At 61.8% G+C, this 21,684-nt stretch overlaps 1 protein-coding gene across 1 annotated transcript in view; it reads left to right on the forward strand.

Annotated features, from left to right (window-relative positions):
* The window catches only part of GFPT2 (glutamine-fructose-6-phosphate transaminase 2), a 38,757-nt gene that overhangs the window by 14,785 nt on the left and 2,288 nt on the right, over positions 1–21,684 (forward strand). Inside the window, exons 3-18 of the mRNA XM_055127738.1 lie at positions 910–1,008; positions 3,119–3,244; positions 4,565–4,623; positions 5,298–5,432; positions 8,488–8,549; positions 9,555–9,634; positions 9,896–10,013; positions 12,390–12,553; positions 12,849–12,944; positions 13,034–13,131; positions 13,271–13,391; positions 15,158–15,315; positions 15,660–15,774; positions 16,693–16,820; positions 18,873–19,040; positions 21,208–21,369. Coding sequence (XP_054983713.1) covers positions 910–1,008; positions 3,119–3,244; positions 4,565–4,623; positions 5,298–5,432; positions 8,488–8,549; positions 9,555–9,634; positions 9,896–10,013; positions 12,390–12,553; positions 12,849–12,944; positions 13,034–13,131; positions 13,271–13,391; positions 15,158–15,315; positions 15,660–15,774; positions 16,693–16,820; positions 18,873–19,040; positions 21,208–21,369 — 1,889 coding nt within the window. The remainder of the gene's footprint in view (positions 1–909; positions 1,009–3,118; positions 3,245–4,564; positions 4,624–5,297; positions 5,433–8,487; positions 8,550–9,554; positions 9,635–9,895; positions 10,014–12,389; positions 12,554–12,848; positions 12,945–13,033; positions 13,132–13,270; positions 13,392–15,157; positions 15,316–15,659; positions 15,775–16,692; positions 16,821–18,872; positions 19,041–21,207; positions 21,370–21,684) is intronic.

Consider the following 21,684-nt stretch of genomic DNA (forward strand, 5'->3'; position numbering starts at 1 on the left):
AGTATTTTTATTGGGACAGTAAGGCTGGAGTAACTTTTAACTGGGTGACAACTTTGGTGTGTGGATGTGACTGCCGAGGCTTCTGGAAGTACAGGGGTTGGGGGGAGGTAGCCCATCCCGACCCTGAGGAAACCTGGAGATTTCAGTCACAAAACCTGAATACCCCAAGTTTCAGCAGACTATGTCTCGGTGAGGCTCATTCTGAAAGAGCGGAGTCAGGCTGGGGTATAGCAGTACTTTTGGATCGTGGGAGCACCCGGCTGCCGGGGGCCCCGCTTGGGCGGGCACCAGGCTGACCTGCCCCCCTCCAATTGGCTCTGCTCAGCCTTGCACGAGTTTCAGATTAACTGCGGCTTTGGATCTCTTTTGAGATTTGTTTGTGGGTCTCTGACGCAAGGTCGAAAAGGCGCTTATGCCCCTGAGCCGGGGCTGGTTTGCGGCATGACTCCCACATGCCCAACTCCGGGCCCTTAATTTCTCAGGAAATTTGTTCCCGAGGTGTTGGGGTCTGGCCAGAGTCACAGCGGCAATTTGGGGGTGTCAGGAAGCCTGGAGGCAGCACCAGGCTGCTGACCACTCGGCCCGCAGGGCCAGGGTGACCGGCTGGCGGCCGTACCCCACCTCTGTGACCCTGAGCAGGAAGTTAGGACCGAGTTCAGGACCCCCGAGCCACGCGTGAGCCTCAGAGCGCAGATCTCAGGCGAGACAGAGGCCTGCAGAGAGCGAGGAAGGAGCCCCCTACTCAGGATCGCCCCTCCAGGGTGCCCACAGCAGTCCCGGCGCCCAGGGCCGGCCGGGTCCCAGCCCGAGCCTCCTCCCCTGCAGTCTCGCAAGAGCGCGTCTGGGGGGGCGGGGAGAGACGCCTGGGGGTGCACAGGCCGAGCAGAGCCTCCTGCCCGCTGCCCGCAGGTGTGGCCATTGACGGGAGCAATGGCGAGGTCAAGGAGCGGCACATCCAGCTCGTCAAGAGGACGGGCAATGTCAAGGCGCTGGATGAGGAGCTCTACAGTAAGTGCTCAGGGCTCCGCCCGCGTGTGAGGGGGTGCTCCAGGGCTCGGGGAGAGTGCTCTGAGCCACAGGGAGTAGGGCTCCATGTTAGGGTGGAGTCATGCTCTAAATCCACCTGACACAATTCTCCGAAGCATGTGGAACAGTGCTCCAAGTCACGTGGGACAGTGCTCCGAGCCCGTGTGGAGTTGTGCTGAGTCAGCACGGAGTACTGCTCCGAGTCACTCAGAACAGTGCTCCCGGTCAGTGTCCAGGGTATGACAGGTGTCCCCTTCCCAGCGCCAGTGACCCTCGACTGCGTCACCCAGATCTGGGCAGGGTGCCGAGCCCGCCTGCGTGTGGGTGCCTCGTTTGAGGTGCAGGTGCCATGGAAGCTGTTTGCTTCTCGCTTTCTGCTTAGGCGTCTGTTTTTCCTTTCTCCATGCTTGGGGGTGTTGGGTCTGTGACTCTGCGAGCAGGGGTCACTGCTGGCCGCGCCCAGGAGACCCGGGGGTGATGTGACCCGTCAGAGACCGGCCACCTGCTGGGGTACTTCTCCAGCTCAGCCTTTGGCTTGTGTCGGTCGGTCTTGGGTGCTCCCACGCCTGCTTTGTGGGGTGCCAGGGGCTGCTTCCAGCAAGCTCAGCAAGGAGGGTGGGGTGGCTCGCTACGTGGGTCCCTGGGACGGTGCTCAGGGCCACACCCCACGATGCTCGGAGGGTCGCGGGGGTCATACGTAGCCGCCAGCCCTCTAGGGTCTTTCCCAGACCCAGACCTTCTTGGTTTAGTTATTGTCTATTTAGGCTCTCGGCTACACCCGGAGGCTCGCAGGGGTCAGTCTTGGCCCTGCACTCGAGAGTTACTCTTCACAGGCTTGGGGGACCTGAGGTGATGGGGTCAGACCTGGGGCAGCATGTGCAGGGCCCACTCCCTGCCCTGGACTGCCTCTCTGGCCTTCTTGGTTTAGTTTTAATTTCTGTTTTTTCCAAGTGGAATTTGGTAGGTTACAATGTTCTTTCCTTTGAAAATACTATTTGAGGGACCCAAGAGACAACCAGAGGGCCAGATCGATACACGGCAGGGAGGGCACCTGCCTTGCTTGTGCTTGGTCCCTGCCACCCCATGTGGTCTCCTGAGCGCTTCTGGGCACAGAGCCAGGAGGAACCCCTGAGCGTCACCGGGTGTGGCTCAAAATTTAAAAAAGAAAAGAAAAGAAAAGAAAAGAAAAGAAAAGAAAAGAAAAGAAAAGAAAAGAAAAGAAAAGAAAAGAAAAGAAAAGATATAGTATAGCAGCAAACTTGCCTTGTATCCACCTGATCCCTGGTTCCAACACTGGTACACTGATGCCCCCAACTACCACCAGGGCGCGCTCCTGAGCACAGAGCCAGGGTTACCCCTGAGCCACCACTGGGGGTCGCTCCTGAGCACAGAGCCAGGGTTACCCCTGAGCCACCACTGGGGGTCGCTCCTGAGCACAGAGCCAGGAATAACCCCTGAGCACCACCAGCGTGTGCTCCTGAGCACAGAGCCAGGACTGGCCCCTGGAGACGGTCCCGTGTGACCCCAGAAACAGCCAAGCCCCTGCCAGGGTTACACTGCAGTGGGGAGGGGCTCGCGGCCTCCCCCACTCAATCAGCAACGCTTCCGTCTGGTAGGAAGTCTGGGGGGCAGGCGGGGGGTGGGAGCGGGAGGGACTTGCCTGCACACAGCCCACCCGGGCTTGACCCCAGCACCCACAGGGTCCCCAGCACGGCCAGGCGTGGCCCGGAACAGAGGAAACAAAACCTGCCTTGTGAGACCCGCCAGGCCCGGGTCCGAGGGGCCACGGGGAATGGCGTGACGCAGGCCGAGGGTGTGGCGGTGTTCGGGCTGTGAGTGCCTGGTGCCCGGACCCCCCGAAGGTGCCGGGGGCATCTGGGTCGATCCCGAGGGCCAGGAAGGGGATCTGGTCCCTCGGGGCCTTCTCCATGGGGGGGGGGGGGTTGGGGCCACACCTCGCAGTGCTCAGGGTCGGCTCTGGGCTCGGTGCTCAGGGCTCACTCCTGGCGGAGCTGAGGGGGCCCGGGTGGGTCAGCTCTCCTCTCCTGCCGGGGTCCGAGTCCCCAGGGCCGCCCACTCCTGCTGCCCACAGGACAGAACAGTGTGGACTTGAAGATGGAGTTTGAGACCCACTTTGGCATCGCCCACACGCGCTGGGCCACCCACGGGGTCCCCAACGCTGTCAACAGCCACCCGCAGCGCTCCGACAGGGACAACGGTGGGTGCCGCGGGCAGGGCGGGTGCCGGGCAGGGCGGGTGCCGGTGGGCAGGGCGGGTGCCGGGCGGGCAGGGTGGGTGCTGGGCAGAGCGGGCACCGGGCAGGGCGGGTGCCGGGCGGGCAGGGTGGGTGCTGGGCAGAGCGGGCACCGGGCAGGGCGGGTGCCGGGCGGGCAGGGCGGGTGCCAGCGGGGCAGGGCGGGTGCCAGGCAGTATGGGGGCCAGCGGGGCAGGAGCCGCACTGCTGGCCGGGGCAGTGAGGGGCCCATGGAGGTGAAGGTGGGTCTGGGCAGGGCGGGCGGGGCCGACGAGACGGAGGCAGAGCTAGGACCCATCTGACAGAGGAGGTGTGGGTACCGATCAGAGGTGGTGGGTACTGATCAGAGGCGGTGGGTATTGATCAGAGGTGGTGGGTATTGATCAGAGGTGGTGGGTATTGCTCAGAGGCGGTGGTGGGTATTGATCAGAGGCGGTGGTGGGTATTGATCAGAGGCGGTTGGTATTGATCAGAGGTGGTGGGTATTGATCAGAGGCGGTGGTGGGTATTGCTCAGAGACAGTGGTGGGTATTGATCAGAGGCGGTGGTGGGTATTGATCAGAGGCAGTGAGAGACATTGATCAGAGGCGGTGGTGGGTATTGATCAGAGGCGGTTGGTATTGATCAGAGGTGGTGGGTATTGCTCAGAGGCGGTGGTGGGTATTGCTCAGAGGCGGTGGTGGGTCGGTGGTGGGTATTGATCAGAGGCGGTGGGTATTGATCAGAGGCGGTGGTGGGTATTGATCAGAAGTGGTGGGTATTGATCAAAGACGGTGGTGAGTATTGATCAGAGGCAGTGGTGGGTATTGATCAGAGGCGGTGGGTATTGATCAGAGGCGGTGGTGGGTATTGCTCAGAGGCGGTGGTGGGTATTGCTCAGAGGCGGTGGTGGGTATTGATCAGAGGCGGTGGTGGGTATTGATCAGAGGCAGTGGTGGGTATTGATCAGAGGCAGTGAGAGACATTGATCAGAGGCGGTGGCAGGTATTGATCAGAGGTGGTGGTAGGTATTGATCAGAGGCGGTGTGGGTATTTATCAGAGGCAGTGATAGGTATTGATCAGAGGTGGTGGTGGGTATTGATCAGAGGCGGTAGCAGGTATTGATCAGAGGCGGTGTGGGTATTGATCAGAGGTGGTGGTGGGTATTGATCAGAGGCAGCCGTTTGGGTCACTCCCGGTGCTGGTGACTTGGGCTGGCTCTCCACGACAGCTGTGCTCAGGCAGGCCCCGTCCCTCCTATCCCCTCTCAGTCTGCTGACTGGAGCTTCTCAACTTTCTTCCAGAGTTTGTTGTTATCCACAACGGTATCATCACGAATTACAAGGACCTGAGGAAGTTTCTGGTATGACCCTTTCTTCCCCTGGGGGAGCACCCAAGCCCCTGAAGACCCAGGGTGGGGGGTGGTCTGCTCCCTGAAGTCCCCAAACTCCTCAGTTGCCTTGAACTAAGGCGGCGCCGAGTGTGTCACAGCCAGAATGCTCTGAACAGAGCCTCGGTGGTGCCCACCCCGGTCCTCGGGCAGGAGAGGATACAGAGCCTCCGCCGTCCACCCTGGCAGTGCTCAGGGCTCTTCCTGGTCTGCCCAGAAGCGCCACCTGGGTGCTCGGGGCTCTTCCTGACTGTGCTCAGGAGTGCTGCTCCCCACCCCCATGCCCAGGGCTATTCCGCAGCGCTGTAGCGTCCAGAAGACCCCGCACTCCTCTGAAGTCATTGCACTAAGCCGTGGGCTCAGGAGGTGCTGATGGACGCGGGGTCGGGCGGGCGGGGTGCTTGGTCGTCTGCCGGCTGCTCTTTTGCAATGAGCAGTGAAGGGAGCAGCCCGGGAGACGCAGGAACTCGGCCATGCAGGAATGACTCAGTGCCGGGCGGAGGGGTTCTCGCGGCCACACCACCTCCTCCCCGCCCTCCACCCCTCGTGTCGCTGTTTCCCGCCCAACTGGCTCAGAAGCCGCTCCCTGGGGAGCAGAGGGGAGGCTGGCCGGGCTCGGAGCTCCCTGCATCTCACGCCAATTCCAGGAAAGCAAAGGCTACGAGTTCGAGTCGGAAACAGACACGGAGACCATTGCCAAGCTGATCAAGTACGTGTTCGACAACAGGGAGACAGAGGACGTTTCCTTCTCGGCCCTGGTGGAGCGGGTCATCCAGCAGCTGGTGAGAGCCAGGTCCTCCGTCCAATCTTCCTTCTCCTGCCAGATGGTGGACAACAGGGGGGCTCGTAAACAGTGCTCAGGAAGCCAGACATTCCTTTCTGCAGTTTTGAGCCAACTGGTCCCATGGTTCAGTCTGAGGGTCTGCGATGTGGCTGAAGAGCTCGGTGAAGGTTGAGTCCTTCCAGCCACACATGCTCCGGGTAGGACCTCGCTCTCCTGGGGGGAGGGAAGGGTCTCACCTGGTTCTACTCAGGGCCACTTTCTGGCTCAGCGCCCTGAAGCGGCCCCTGGTGGTGTTCAGGGGCAGTTCATCACCCTGTACTCTGGAGCGCCCCTTGGTGGTGTTCAGGGGCAGCTCATCACCCTGTACTCTGGAGCGCCCCCTGGTGGTGTTCAGGGGCAGTTCATCACCCTGTACTCTGGAGCACCCCCCTGGTGGTGTTCAGAGGCAGCTCATCACCTTGTATTCTGGCGCGCCCCCTGGTGGTACTCAGGAGCAGTTCATCACCCTGTACTCTGGAGCGCCCCCTGGTGGTGTTTAGAGGTAGCTCATCACCTTGTATTCTGGAGCGCCCCCTGGTGGTGTTCAGGGGCAGTTCATCACTCTGTACTCTGGAGCGCCCCCTGGTGGTACTCAGAGGCAGCTCATCACCCTGTACTCTGGATTGCCCCCTGGTGGTAGTCAGAGACAGTTTGTCGCTGTACTCTGGAGCGCCCACTGGTGGTACTCAGAGGCAGTTCATCACTCTGTGCTCTGGAGCGCCCCCTGGTGGTACTCAGAGGCAGCTCATCACCCTGTACTCTGGATTGCCCCCTGGTGGTAGTCAGAGACAGTTTGTCACTGTACTCTGGAGCGCCCACTGGTGGTACTCAGAGGCAGTTCATCACTCTGTGCTCTGGAGCGCCCCCTGGTGGTACTCAGAGGCAGCTCATCACTCTGTGCTCTGGAGCGCCCCCTGGTGGTACTCATAGACAGTTTGTCACTGTACTCTGGAGCACCCACTGGTGGTGTTCTGGGGCTGTTCTTGGCTTTGCAATGTGGGGGAACCCTATGTGATGCCTTATATTCAATCAAGGATGGGCTGCCTACAAGGCAAGTGCCTTCCCTCCCAATCCTACTTTTTGTTTGATTTTGGGCTATGCCTGGTGGTGCTCAGGGCTTACACCCAGATCTGTGCTCAGGGGTCACTCCTGGTGGGCTTGGGGGACCATATTGAGCTCCGTGGATTGAGCTTTGGTTGGCTGTGTGCAAGGCAGATGCTCTCCCTGCTAGACCAGACTATCCCTTGGGCTCCTACCTCCAGTCCCATCTTGCCAGCTTCACACTCAGCGGTTGACATGCTCACACACACACTCGGATGTTCACACCGCTTCTTAGCCTAAGTATTTCCTGACGGGAGGGGTTACTCCCCTTTATTGTGGTATTCGCACATGCCAATCTATGGCATGGCTGGAATCGCTTGCCATCCTGGAGATCAGAGACATCTGGACGGTGCTTTGCACACGTGAGAACCCTGTGGATTGAACTTGTGACCACCAAGGCAGGTGCTGTCAGCCCCAGAGCTCCTCTGCTGGGCCTCGTCTCTGCTTTCCAGTCAACATGTCTTGGGCAAGTTTACTCCAAAGAGCTGAGGATTCAAGTGGTTTCCCACGGCGAGGGCCAGGGATGGGAGAGGGCAGAGGAGTTCAGTGTGGGGGCTGGAGCGGTGGTACAATGGGCAGTCTGCTTACCTGGCACGTGGTGACCTGGGTTCAATCCCTGGCATCCTGAGTGACCCCGGCATGCAAAGGCAGGCGTCAGCCCTGAGCACCGCTTGGTGTGGTCCAGAAAGCAAAAAGGCAGCAGCAGCAGAAAGGACTGGAGCGTGTGCCTTGCTTGGCAGAATCTTGGACTCAGTTGCCAGCACCGTATGGTCCCAGAGCTCTGCCGAGAAGGCCAGACGTGGGGGAGGGAGGTGACTTCGGCAGCACGCGGATGGAAGTCAGCCCACCCGGGTAGGATGCGGGAATCTGTGAATTGCAGGAAGCATCAGACAGGAAATGTCCGGCTTCAGCTGAAGGCCCCTGGGGCTTGGGGGCCCGGGAGAGAGCTCGGGGGCTAAGGCGTTTGCCTTCCACATGGTCAGCCTGGGCCCAGTCCCAGCCCTGTGTACGGCCCCCAGGCCCTCCGGGAGTCACCCCGAGCACAGTGCTTGGTGTACGTCCTGAGCACTGCTGGGTGAGGCCCCAGTTAAAGAGACCTTTTGGGACCAGGGAAATACTGTACCTGAGCACAGGTCTCACACGCGCGAGTCGGTGATCCCTGGCTCCCTGCATAGACCCCGAGCACTTCTGGGGGGTTGTCTGGTGCTGAGTGACGTGGCCTTTGCTGAGCTGAGTTCTGGAGCTGAAGCGACTGTGCAGCAAGGCCAGAGCACGTGGCGGGTCCGGGCTCTGCCCCCAGGGACCCCGTATAGTGTCTGAGCACCAGGAGGGATCCCTAGGTGCAGAGCCAGGAGTAGGCCCTGAGCACTCCCAGCTGGTCCCCAAACAACACAAACTAGAAAGCCGAGTTCTGGGGCTGGAGAGATAGACAGCGGGTAGGGCGTTTGCCTTGCACGCGGCCAACCCGGGTTCAAATCCCAGCATCCCATATGGTCCCCTGAGCACCGCCAGGAGTAATTCCTGAGTGCAGAGCCAGGAGTAACCCCTGTGCATCGCCAGGTGTGACCCAAAAAGCAAAAATAAATAAATAAATAAATAAATAAATAATAAAAAGCCGAGTTCTCAGCACTTCAGATGTCCCGGGTCCCGGGGTGACGGGGTGGTCAGACTCTCCCAACTCCCCCCAGAGCACGAGACCTTGAGTGCACAACGTCACGGGTCTGATTCCCTCCCACACACACCGAGAAGTAAACACCAAGGTCGGGGCCTGTGCCCGTGGGTGCTCCACGGTCTTTGCCCAAGGCCACTGGGCAAATGCGCAGAGAATGGACGGAGCTGGGCACCTGGGCTGGGGATGAGGCCGAGGGTCGGGTTCAGAGCCAGGACTAGCGCCGTCTCCTCTCTGCCTCCAGGAAGGTGCGTTTGCTCTGGTTTTCAAGAGTGTTCACTACCCGGGAGAGGCTGTCGTCACCAGGTGAGGCACACGTGGGTGTTGGCATGACCAGCGAGGAGGAAATCGAATGCCTCTGGGGCTGGTGGTAGGGCTGGGGGGTCTCAAGGCATGGAGGAGGCTGCTTGTAGCTAGACCCCGGGGGTCCCCACTCTCCCTTCAGCTGGAGCTTCTGGTCCTGAGGGTCGCATGGGGCTCGGGGGAACCAGCCCCGACCCTGTGCTCCAGGGAGCCCTGTGCAGTGCTGGGGACCAAAGCCAGCTGGCCATGTGCAGCCAAGCTTGTTCTCCACTGCCTCCTCTGACCATGCTTCTGATTCTGTCCCTGCCCACTGGCAGTGCTCAGGGCTCGCTCCTGGCTTTGTGCCCAGGGATCATTCCTGGCGGGGCTCAGGGGATCCTAGGGGTGACGGGGATCAAACCCAGGCCAGGAGGCGAGCACCTTCCCTGCTGTACCATCTCTCTGGTCTCGTGACTTTTTTAAAAGAAAGAGTGGACTGGAGCAATAGCACAGCGGGGAGGGCATTTGCCTTGCACGCAGCCGACCCGTGTTCGGTTTCTCTGTCCCTCTCGGAGAGCCCGGCAAGTTACCGAGAGTATCCCGCCTGCACGGCGGAGTCTGGCAGGCTCCCATGGTGTATTTGATATGCCAAAAACAGTCGCAACAACTCTCAGAATGGAGACGTTACTGGTGCCCACTCGAGAAAATCGATGAACATCGGGACGACAGTGCTACAGTGCTATATTTTGTTAGAACTTGATGGCAGGGCCGGAGCGCCAAGGAGAGACGGGACAGCGAGGAGGGCGCTTGCCTTGCATGCAGCCAACATGGGTTTGATCCCCGGCACCCCGGGTGGTCCCCTGAGCACTGCCAAGATCCCTGAGTGCAGAGCCAGGAGTAATCCCTGAGCACTGCTGGGTGTGGCTCGATCTCCTCACCCTCACCCGCCAAGGGAAACAGCTCACCTGGTGGTGAGTTCCAGTCTCTTTCCGTGGGCGACTGACCTCCTTCTCCTTCGCGTCCCTGTAGGAGAGGCAGCCCCCTGCTCATCGGCGTGCGTAGCAAGTACAAACTCTCCACCGAACAGATCCCCATCCTGTACCAGACCCGTGAGTGCCCTGCCCCGGCCCCTGCTCCTCTGACCCGGCTTCACCTCTGGGCCACAAAGGGTTCCTTCAGAGGATAAGGCGCTTGCCTCGCATGTGGCTAGCCCGGGTTCGATCCCCAGCACCCCGTTTGTCCCCGAACTGGCCAGGAGTGACCCCTGAGCACAGAGCCAGGAGTAACTCCTGAGCACGGGTGGGTGTGGCCCCCTAAAGCAGAAGTCAGGAGCGTTGGACGGGCCCTTGGCAACTCCCTCTCTTCCCCAGGGAGTATCGAGAATGTGAAGAGTATCCCCAAGCCCCGGGTGAGGCGGCTGGACAGCTCCACGTGCCTGCACGCGGTCGGGGACAAAGCCGTGGAGTTCTTCTTTGCTTCCGACGCCAGGTAGTGAATCCTGGTGCCTCCCCCGGGGGTTCACCCAAAGGATGAGCAACTCAGCAACGCGTCGTTTTTGTTTGTCTGGTTTTGGGGGTCACATCTGGAGATGCTTTGGGGTTGCTTCAGGCTCTGCACTCAGGAGTTGCTCCGGGCAACGCTCAGGATCCATATGGGATTCCAGGGATCGAACCCGGGCCAGCTGTGTGCAAGGCGAGCTGTTGTGTTGTTGTGCTGTTGTTTCTGTTGTCCTGTCACGCTGGCCCAAGCATTTCTCTGTTTCCCCACTGACCTTCCCTTGGCAGCTGTTACTCGCGTAGGACCAGCGGGGTCAGCGCTTCAGACCAGGCATGGACACGGGCATGCAGGGCTCACTTCTTTCTCTCCCTCTTCCTCTTCCTCCCTCCTTCCCTTCCTCTCCTTCCCCCCTTCCTCCCTTCTGCCCTCCCTTTCTTCCTTCTTCCTTTCCTTAGTTCTTTCTTTCTTCCTTCCTTTCTTTTTTCTTCCTTCTTCCTATCTCTTTTATTCCTTCTTTCCATCCTTTCTTCCTTCCTTTCTTTCTTTCCTTTATTCTTTTTCGTTTACTTCACCCCCACCAGTATTCAGGGCTGACTCCTGGCCCTGTGCTCAGGGATCATTCCCTACGGTATTTGGGGGACCTTGCAGGGTGTAGGGGCCAAACATTAGTCTGCTGCCTGCCAATCCAGGACTCTCCCCGCTGTGCTCCCTCCAGCCTGAGGTCTGGTTCTGTTGGGTTACAGTGCTTCCAAGCAGAATGTCTGTGTCTTCCGGGGGACACCTGCTGGTCTCAGGGCCGACTCTTGGCTCTGTGCTCAGGGATCACCCCTGGTAGGGCTCAGGGGACTCTCTGGAGGGGTGGGGATCGAACCTGTGTTGACCATGTGCAAGGCAAGCGCCTGCCCCAGTGTTTATAGAGGGACGGGGATCAGGTCAAGTTAAAGGACACACCAGACACGTGTGAAGCCCAAGGTTAGCTTCCATCTCGTCATGAGTCCCCTGGTACCAGTGGGAGTAACTCATTGTTTTGTTGTTATTATTACTAATAACAAGTAATTTCAGGGGCCAGAGCGGACAGCACAGTGGGGAAGCCTTTTGCCCTGCATGCAGCCAACCTGGGTTCAATCCCTGGCATCTCTTATGGTGCCCCGAGCACCACCAGGAGTAATTCTTGAGCACTATTAAGCCAGGCGTAACCCCTGAACTGCCGGGTATGGCCCAAAAATAAACAAGAAAATAACTTCATTTGAGCTGCTTATCCTCATTTCTCTAGTTTTCCCAAACTCAGCAGGGATCATCGTAAGCAGGATTATTTCTTAGCTGTTTATCGGGATCACAGAGAGATCCCTTCTGGGGCTGGAGTGGTAGTACAGCAGGTCGGGTGCTTGTCTGCTGTGTGGCCGGCCTGGGTTCAAGGCCTGACACCGCGGAGGGTCCCTTGACTCTTACCAGGAGTGAACCCTTAGCTGGGAGCCAGGAGTAAGGGAAGGCCGTGCTCCACCCAACCTCCTCCCCCCAAAAATGGACTCATGAGATCGGAGAGAGTAGAGTGGGGAGCTGCTTTCCGTGCACGTGGCCAACTCCAGTTGAGTCCCCAGCACTGCCTGGCTTCCCCCAACTACCACCAGGAGGAAGCCCTGAGCACAGAGACCGGGATGACCCCTGGGCACTGCCAGATGTGTCTAACTTGACCCAACAACCCTCCAAAACAACAAAAAAAAGACTCATTGAACCCATGACCAGCACTTGAATATTGGGATGTTTTCAGGCTGGGGCCATGACTCAGGGGTCTCGCTCACGGTTTCCGTGGTGAGGGCCTGGGTCATTCCCAGAGTCCCCAGGAAGGGCCCCCCAGTGCAGAGCTGGAGGAAGCCCTGAGCACATCCGGTGATGCTCAAACCTCCCGCACACCCAGGGTAGGAGAGCATCTGAAGGGCTCAGCCTTCGTTTTATTTGAATTTTTCACTTTCCTTTCTTTTCTTTGACCTTGGCTTTTGAGCCATACCCGGCTGTGCGCTCAGCCACCCCTGGTGGTGCTTGGGGAGCCCCGTGGCATGCTGGGCGGAACGAGGCTTGGCCGCATGCCAGGAAAGCGCCTTCCCAGTGCCCTGTGGCTCCAGAACCAGCCTGACTTCTAGAGCGTCCGGGCTCTTCCCGGAACCAAGGTGTTCACGGCTTGTCCCGGACTGGCTGTCCGATACTTGCAGGGGTGATGGGTGTGAGTGGTGCAGCCTGGGGCCCCTCAGATGCCTCGGCCACGGGCCCCAAACCCCGACGGCACCCCCGCTGGCCGCACGCAGCCAGCACCGCCACCTCGCTGCTACAGCAGGCTGAGACCCTGCGCTGGCCCTTCTCTCCTCCCCGAAGCGCCATCATCGAGCACACGAACCGTGTCATCTTCCTGGAGGACGACGACATCGCAGCCGTGGCGGACGGGAAGCTCTCCATCCACCGCGTCCAGCGCCTGGCCAGCGACGAGCCCTCTCGCGCCATCCAGACGCTGCAGATGGAGCTGCAGCAGATCATGAAAGGCAAGTGGTCCCTGGGCTGGTGCTCCCCGATGCCCCGGGCCCACACGGCCCGCCCAGGCCACCCGGGGGCCCTGCACGGCAGGCGGGGAGCCCAGCCTGGCTCCCCCGGGGGGCTCTGGCTGTGGCCAGAACTAGGGCCCTGCTGACCGGGACCAGGTGCTCTAGTGCCTCTCTTGAGGCACTGTCCAGCGTGGCACAAGAACCATAAGAAAGGAAGGAGGGAAGGAAGGAGGGAGGGAGGCAGGAAAACGTGGGTAGAAACGTGGCTGACCGGACATGGCGGCGTCTGCTGCAGGGAACTTCAGCGCCTTCATGCAGAAGGAGATCTTCGAGCAGCCCGAGTCCGTTTTCAACACCATGAGGGGGCGGGTCAACTTTGAGACCAACACAGGTGAGCCTCCCCCAGCCCGGTGACTCCCGGGGCAAGGGGCAGTTGGGGTGGGGGCGGGGGATGTCACTCACCCACCTGTCGCCCCACAGTGCTCCTGGGTGGCCTCAAGGGCCACTTGAAGGAGATTCGACGGTGCCGGAGACTCATCGTGATCGGCTGCGGGACCAGCTACCACGCGGGGGTGGCTGTAAGTGCCTGGCACGGCCCTGCCGCGAGCCCTGACTCGGGCTGTGTGCTCGGGGGTGGCCAGAGGCTGCCCCTGACCCCCCGGCGGCTGCACTGGGTCTGACCTTGACTTGACCTTCGCCCCGCCCCGTTGGTCTCAGACCCGGCAGGTCCTGGAGGAGCTCACGGAGCTGCCAGTGATGGTGGAGCTGGCCAGTGACTTCCTAGACCGGAACACGCCCGTGTTCAGGGATGACGTGTGCTTCTTCATCAGCCAGTCAGGTACGGGAGATGCACCCTGAGGGGCCGCGGGACAGGACGGGCCAGCAGGCAGCGCAGCTCCTTCCCCCGGCCACCCGGCGTATCAGCTCACTTGCTGCTGACAGAAATCCCATTCAGGACCTCTGGGACCCTTCCCAGGTGCTCAGAAACGGCTGCCAGGATCGCGTGCAGCGGAGAAGCCAGTGTTCAGGTCCCCGCAGGTGGAGACTAACAGCGTCGCGGCTGCGGTGTAGTACCCGTGCCGTCCAGCAGGGGCGCCATGGAGAGATGCTGTTGGGTTAACCTTAAGCAACCCCAGCTAAACCGAGCCCGCGGTGGTCCCAAAGCTTGGCGTGGGCTTGTTGCTCCCGTTCAGCCAGCTCCTGGCCACAAGCTCAGAGCCCTTTTAAGCACTGGCATGGGGAGAGGACAGCAGGGAAGGCACTTGCCTCGCGTGCAGCCTACCCTGGTTCAGGGCCCCGGTACCCAGTATGATCCCCAGACCCCCGAGGGTTAGGCCTGAGCAGTGCGCAGCCCGGACTAGCCTCGGGGGAGAGCTGGGGGTGGCCCTAACACTCCCCGAGGAAAACAAAGCCGTTTCAGTTGTTCAGAGACGGGGCAGAGTGGAGGGCACTTGCCTTGCATGTAGTTCCTGCACTTTTTATTTTTTTGCCATACATGGCAATACTTAGGGGTTACTAGGGGTCACTCCTGGCTCTGAACCCAGGAACTACTCCTGGCAGTGCTCAGGGGACTATATGGGATGCTGGGGATTGAACCCAGGTTGGCCTTGTGCAGAGGCAGGCAACCTGCCCGCTGAGCTGCACTTCCAGCCCCTGCCTGTGGCCCATGGGTACCGCCGGGGATCGATCCTGAGCAATAGCCAGGGACAGCTCCTGAGCCCTGCCTGGTGTGGCCCCCCCACACACCCCCAGCCAAAAGTAACAACCCAAAAAACTCCAAATCATTTTAGGGACCCGGAGAAAAGTCATGAGCTATTACGTGCATCTGAGCCCAGTTCTGACGCTTTGATTTGAAATGTCCAGTCTCCGGGGGCTGGAGCAAGGGACAGCAGCAGGCCACTGGCCTTGCTCAGGGCTGACTCAGGTCGATCCCCAGCACCCCGTGGGGTCCCCCTGAACTCAACCAGGAGTGGTTGCTGAGCACCAGAAGTGATCACTGAGTGCAGAGCCAGGAGTGATCCTTGAGCACCCCTGGGTGTGGTCCAGAAGGAAAGTGTCCACAACGAGGCTGCCGACAGAGGGGGGTGGGGGGAGGGGGGAGTGGACGGGACGACTCGGAGAGGCGAGAGCAGGTTATTGTCTGAGCCCGGCCTGGGCTCTGCTGGGCAAGGCCCCGGCTGTGCCTGGACCCCAGCAGGAACAGTGTGGCCAGTTAACTGGGCCTCACTGGGTGGGTCCCAGAGCCCTGAACACTGCCTGTGAGACCCCCCCACCCAGAAAGACCAGGGCAGGGGGCTGGAGCAATAGGACAGCGCCTTGCACACAGCCGACCCGGGTTCGATTCCCAGCATCCCCTATGGTTCCCCCAGCACCGCCAGGAGTAATTCCTGAGTGCAGAGCCAGGAGTAACCCCTGAGCATCACCGGGTGTGACCCAAAAGGCAAAAAAAATAATAATAATTAAATTAAATTAAAAAACCCGAGAGACCAGGGAGGCCTGCCGGGTCCCAGCTCTGCGTCCCCCGACGCGGGGTCTCGGCAGTGGGGCGGGTCGGGGGCAGCGGGGCGGGCACGGCGCGTTCACGGGCAGGACTCCTGTGTGCAGGCGAGACGGCCGACACCCTCCTGGCGCTGCGCTACTGCAAAGACCGCGGGGCGCTGACCGTGGGCGTGACCAACACGGTGGGCAGCTCCATCTCGCGGGAGACCGACTGCGGCGTCCACATCAACGCGGGCCCCGAGGTGGGCGTGGCCAGCACCAAGGTAGCCGGCGCCTCTGGGGGCGGCCTTGTCCGGGCGGGGGGGGGGGGCGGGGGGCGTGGCCAGCACCAAGGTAGCCGGCGCCTCTGGGGGCGGCCTTGTCCGGGCGGGTGGGCCCGGGGTGGGGGGCCCGGCCCTGGGTGTCAGAGCACAGCGTGTCCCCAGAAGGGCCCGAGCGGCCGGTCAGCCCGAGGCCCAGACCGCACTTGCCTCCGGGGGGCGTTTCTGGCCGGGGAGGCGCCCGGGGTGGGCCTGTGGGCACCCCGGGGACCACAGTGGACTCCAGGTCAATCGCCGAGCAGTGGGGGGCCTGCACGCCCCCCAGCCGCTGCCCCCTCTTGCCGCAGGCCTACACCAGCCAGTTCGTCTCCCTGGTGATGTTCGGGCTGATGATGTCTCAAGACCGGGTCTCTCTGCAGAGCAGGCGGCGGGAGATCGTCCTGGGGCTGAAGGCCCTGCCTGGTACGGTGGCCCCGTCTGCCCTGAGTGGCGCCCCGAGGGTTGCTTCCCCTGGGTGGGAGGGCGGAGAGCAGGCTGGGCTGGCTCCAGCCGCTGGTCCCCGCCCCGGCCCTGGCGTGTCCCACCTGGGCTGGGCTGCTGGCAGGGGGGGTTATCCTGTGTGGCCCCCACATAGAAAACAAACCCAGGGGGGCTGGGGCGATGGCACAGCGGGGAGGGCGTTTGCCTTGTACGCGGCTGACCCGGGTTCGATTCCCAGCATCCCATAGGGTCCCCCGAGCACTGCCAGGAGTAATTCCTGAGTGCAGAGCCAGGAATAACCCCTGAGCATCGCCGGGTGTGACCCAAAAAGGAAAAAAACAAAAACAAAACCCCAAACACACCCCAGACCAACTCCGAGTCTCCACCCAGCCCGACCCTCACCCACGCCCTAGTTTCCTTCCCTCCAATGCGAGCTGAGAACCTGCTTACGTGGGTCAGCTTCGGTTGGTTTGGCTTGGGCTCTGGGCCCGCGGGAGGTGTGGCAGCGCTCGCCGACGCCCCTGGCTCTGCTCAGCAGCGACCCGGGGGCTCTCGGGTTCTGAGGGGCTTGACCCAGGACTGCCTCAGCCACAGGCAAGGCAGACGCCTACCACCCCCTGCACTGCCTCTCCGGCCCCTGGCTTCTAGAAAGCTTGAACTTGGCTATGGGTTTCGGTGGGTCTCGCCACTCCAGGGGGTGCTCTGGGCTGGCTTCTGGCCCGGCTCAGGGATCCTCCCGGGCGAGTGGGGGTCAGGCCAGGCCAGCCTCGTGCGAGCCCCCGGACTGCCTCTCCAGCCCACGTCCACGAAGGCAGGCGACGGGACAGTGCCCTCTCCCACGCCAGGGGCCCGGGGCTGCCCTGCCCGGGCCGGGGTGACCAGCTCTCCCCGTCCTCTCAGAGCTGATCAAGGAAGTCCTGGCCCTGGACCAGAAGATCCACGACCTGGCCCTGGAGCTGTACACGCAGAGGTCACTGCTGGTCATGGGCCGCGGCTACAACTATGCCACCTGCCTGGAGGGAGCCCTGGTGAGCCCCCGCCCCCGCCCCCCACGTGCAGGCCGGGACGCCGTCCCAGAGAGGGGCCGCCCTCTCCCCGCTGTGCGTCACCGTCCAGCATTGCTCATGTTTCACCCAGGGCCAACCCCCCAGAAGGGTAGTTTGGGGGAGCCAGAGAAATACCACAGGGGGGCCACTGGGTTTTCACTCGGCTGCCCCGAGTTCGGTCCCTGGTGCTGCACAGGGTCCCTCGAGCTGCACGGGGAGCTCAGGGCCAGGAGGAAGCCGTGGGCACCGCCTGCTCGGCCCCGGGACCAACATCAAGCAAATAAAAGGGTTGTTGGATCCCCGCCACCGTGAGCAGTGTTGCCCCCTGCACCCCCCCACCCAGATGTTGGGGCACGCTTCCTGCTTGGGGCACACGCAGCGCTTCCTCCTGGCCCTGCCCCAGGGCCACTCCTGGTGGGTTCAAGGGACCCTGTGCGGTTCCGGGGTGGAACTGGGGCCGGTTGTGCGCAAGACAGAGCACTTTCCCTGCACCCCGTTTCTCCATCCTCCTTCTCTTCCTTCACTGAGGAAAGGCAGGTTTCGTGGGGCGTGGAGCAAGGCCCCTTGCCCCGAAAGCCGCCGTAGGGCAGGTCACCTTGGGGCATCTGGCTTAGAGGGAGAGCGGGTGCGAGACTCAAACTCAGGTCCCGTGGCCTGTGGGTTCTCCCAGGACCAGGAGGAGCTGGCCTGTTGGGGGTTGGCCACCAGACTGGGAGACTGGGGGTCCCAGCAGTCACCCCAAACTTCTGAGGCAAGTTTGGGGATCTACTTGGTTTTTAAATTTTATTTGTTTATTTTGGGGGCTTCCTCCTGGCCCCGTGCTCAGGAACCATCCTGGTGTCCGGAATTGAACCCAGGTTGGCTGGTGGAAGGCAAAGTCCCGACCCTCCGTATTGTCACTCCTCGTCTGCCTGCTCCAAGCCAGGGTCCCCGACAGCTGACTCAGGGAGTCTGTCGCTGGGGCCTGGGCTGTGCGGTCACTGACGGGGAGGCGGGCAGTCTGGGCTTCTTCACAGCAGCCACCTGCCCTCCCGACCAGAGAGCCCAGCTGAGGGGGCGTCTCGGCCAAGTCTCTGTCCCCGCCTCCCCTTCCCTGTCGCCCCATCTGAAACTCGGGCACACTGGAGACCCCTTCCCTGAGACCCGGGCAGGGGGCGGGTGCAAACTCTACTTTCCATCCCTTCCGTGGAGGTCACGCGTGCCTCTGAGGGCGGAGAAATAGGGCGGTGGGGAGTGAAGGCATCTCGTCTCATCCCTGACACCACCTGGGGCCCCTGAGCACTTCCAGGGGTGACCCCTAAGCACAGAACCAGGAGTATCCCCTGAGGACGGTCAGGTGTGGCCCCGAGCGGGAGACTCGCAAGGCCCGCGGGGTGCAGGTTCGGCCACCTTCCAGCTCATGTGGCATGCCGTGGCTTCGGGTGTGGGGGAGGCTCACGAGGAGAGGCGGTGAGTGAGCTTCACCGAGAGAGGGGTCTCGGCCCCTCTCGGGGCCCCGGGAGCCAGAAAGAAAGAAGCTTTGGTTTCCGAGACTGGCCGAAGTCAGTGGCCCCAGAGTGGTTCTGGGGGCAGTTAGGGCTGTGTGGGGCGGCCAGGGCGGCTCGGAAACACTTGCTCAAGGAGCCGAGTACGTGGATTTCAGGGAGGGGAGAGGTGCCGGGAGCTGCGTTTTGCTGAACAGGGGCTGGATGGAATCTGGGGGGCTCCAGAATCGGGGGGCAAGTGACAGGCCGGCGTAGGGCGTTGCTGGTTAGGGAAGCTGTTGAGGGTCTCACACACACACACACACACACACACGCGCGCGCGCGCGCGCGCGCGAGCTCCCATCCTGTCCAGTGAGGTGCAGGGGTGGGTTGATCTGGGGTCCACCCCCTGCCCTGCCCAGCCTTGCACCCGGGCAGGACAGCCCCTCTTCCTGCCCACTGCCCTCAAGGCGTGCCAGTGTCCAGGGGCGTCTGTCCCCAGCCCCAGCCCTGCCCCGTCTCCTTCCCGCTGGCCCGCCGCTGCCCTCCAGCCCTGCGCTGCCTTCCCCAGAAAATCAAAGAGATCACCTACATGCACTCGGAGGGGATCCTGGCTGGCGAGCTGAAGCACGGGCCCCTGGCCCTCATCGACCAGCAGATGCCCGTGATCATGGTCATCATGAAGGACCCCTGTTTCACCAAGTGCCAGAACGCCCTGCAGCAGATCACAGCGCGCCAGGTGAGGGCCCGCCTGACGCCTCGCGCGGGCCGGCCAGTGAAGGGCCTGCGGTGAGGGGACAGGGCCGCTTACAACAGCCTCGGGCATGCGCCACACTCGTGACACACCCACAGGGACTCCCGGAAACTGTCTGTTTTGTTTGGGGGTCTCACCTGCCCGTGCTCAGGGCTTGCTTCTGCTTTCGCACTTGGGGCTCCCTCCTGACTGAACTCAGGAGCTCTGTGGTGCCGGGGACTGAACCTGGTTGAACACTCAGGCCAGACGTGCACGGCAAGTGCCTACCCACTGCGTGTTGCTTCCGCTCGGGAAAGGGCGTTTGGTCCTGCCTGGAGATTGGGTCACTCTTTCCTCCTCTGACACTGATTACGCTGCCTTGGGTCACGTTTCACAGACTCACTCCGGGCCCCCGTGCCTGTTTGGCTGGGGGCTGGCGCTGTGGTGGGCTGCCCCTGCTCTGATCGGTGGTCCCTCCCAGGGCGGGTAAGGGAGACCTCACAGGGTCAGCCACAGTCACCCCAACTGGTGCTCTTGGGGGTATCTCCACAACTCAGGCATGTCAATCACTGGAGTTTCGAAAACCTGGAAAACTTTTAGGTCCTATTTCTTAGCCGTGAGCATACTGATGAAGACGGGGATGGAAGAGCTGGGCCGGTGGGCACCCCCTACGGTCCTCCCAGCCCACTGGGAGAGATCCCTGAGCACAGAGCCAGGAGTCAGCCCTGAGCACTGCTGAAAACCAAAACCAACCAAGCAGGAAGATCTGTGTGATCCTGCAAGCGGGAGCTAAGACTCCCCCAGACCCATTCTGAGATAAGGCAGGAAGTGGCAGGGGGGTGAAATTGCATCATGAGCTTCAGTGTCACCCCATTCCCTAAGATGACTCAATGGCCTAACGCACTGGCCTGCATGAGGTCCTGAGTCCAAGCCCTGGTGAAACCACATGCCCCAAGGCAGTAGGTCCCACTGTGCAGTTCGGGATCCACCCGGAGGGGCTGGGACATGGTTCCATGATTTACAGCCCATAGTCCAGCCTACATAGAACCATGACCCCCCCACCCACCCCACCCAGAGCTGTCTGCAAGCCCGGAGGTGGTCCTAAGGGTGACTCCACTGTGACGGAATCTGCAGGCGTGGAGGAAGGTTCCATACAGGTGTGAGGCTGTGACCCTACCCCAGTGTGGCCAGGTGCCACAGCCATCTTGCTCCATGGGGTCAGGAGGAGGGGATGCATCTGAGCCTGCCCGTACCCTGCGGCTCACCAGAGCACCAAGGCTGGCAAGCCAGGCTGCAGGCTGGAAAGAGGCCTCAGGGGGCTGGACCACAGCCCTGGCCTGCGGGAGGCCCAGGCTTGACCTTGGTCCCCGTGGACCAGAGTGACCCCAGCCAGGAGTCACTGAGGGCAGCCTGGCGTGTCCAAACCAAAGCACCATTCCACTTCCTCTCCCAGAAGCTGCGGGGCGGGGCGGGGCGGTAGGACCGGGGACAGTGCTTGCCTTGCACGTGGTCAGCTGGGTTTGGCCCCGGCATCCCACAGGGCCCCCAGCCCGCCGGGAGCCAGCCCTGAGCAGCACCAGGGTGGCCCCAAAACAGAACCAAAGAAGAACAGACTTAAGTCACGCAGGGCGCGGAGAGACAGCCTGGCGGGGGGGAGGGGGTGCTGCTTGCTCCGGCCGGGGCTCTGTCCCCAGTGCTGCACGGGGCCCCTGGCCTGCCCGGAGGGACCCCCGGCACAGCCGAGCCTGCCCGCCGCAAGGTCGTTCTGAAAGCCAGAGAAGCAGCTACTGGGCTGGTCCCTCGTGAGCCCTCCCCAAGGCGCTGCTGCTCCCGCCGCCCTGCTGCCCCGCGTGCCCAGCGTGGTCCTGCCTCTGAGCCTGAGCACTGCCCCTTCCCGCCGCCCTGCAGGCTTTTCCCTCAGTGGCGACCCCTTGGTCTTTCCAGCCCGCACCACTGCGCTCCCTAGTGGTGGTTTTCTGCAATGCAGCCAGCGCGTCCTGCCAGCCCCGTGTGTGGGGGGGGCGCCGCCAATGAGCACATAGGGTGATGCGGGGGTGACACCTGCTGGAACGAAGACACTGACCCTCAAAGCCCTGTGGTCCCCTGTGCCTCGGTGGCCGTTAGCACTGCAGTGTTCTCCCCGCGGGCTCACTGCGCGCCCCTCCCCCGGCAGGGGCGCCCCATCATCCTGTGCTCCCGGGATGACACGGAGAGCTCCAAGTTCGCCTACAAGACCATCGAGCTGCCGCCCACCGTGGACTGCCTGCAGGGCATCCTCAGCGTCATCCCCCTGCAGCTGCTCTCCTTCCACCTCGCAGTTCTCCGAGGCTACGATGTAAGTCCAGGAACCCGGGTAGCAGTGGGCGCAAGGACTAGAGCACCAGCCACGCACGGACAAGGCCGGGTTCGACCCTCAGCACCCCACAGCCACCCCCAAGCCCGCACCGTGCGGACCCCATAGTGATAATATATTAAAAACAGTTTTTTAGGGGCTGGAGCGATAGCACAGCGGGGAGGGCATTTGCCTTGCACGTGGCCGACCGGGGTTCGATTCCCAGCATCCTATATGGTCCCCTGAGCACCGCCAGGAGTAATTCCTGAGTGCAGAGCCAGGAGTAACCCCTGTGCATCGCTGGGTGTGACCTAAAAA

The sequence above is a fragment of the Sorex araneus genome, chromosome 2, assembly GCF_027595985.1.
Source record: "Sorex araneus isolate mSorAra2 chromosome 2, mSorAra2.pri, whole genome shotgun sequence".
Lineage (NCBI taxonomy): Eukaryota > Metazoa > Chordata > Mammalia > Eulipotyphla > Soricidae > Sorex > Sorex araneus.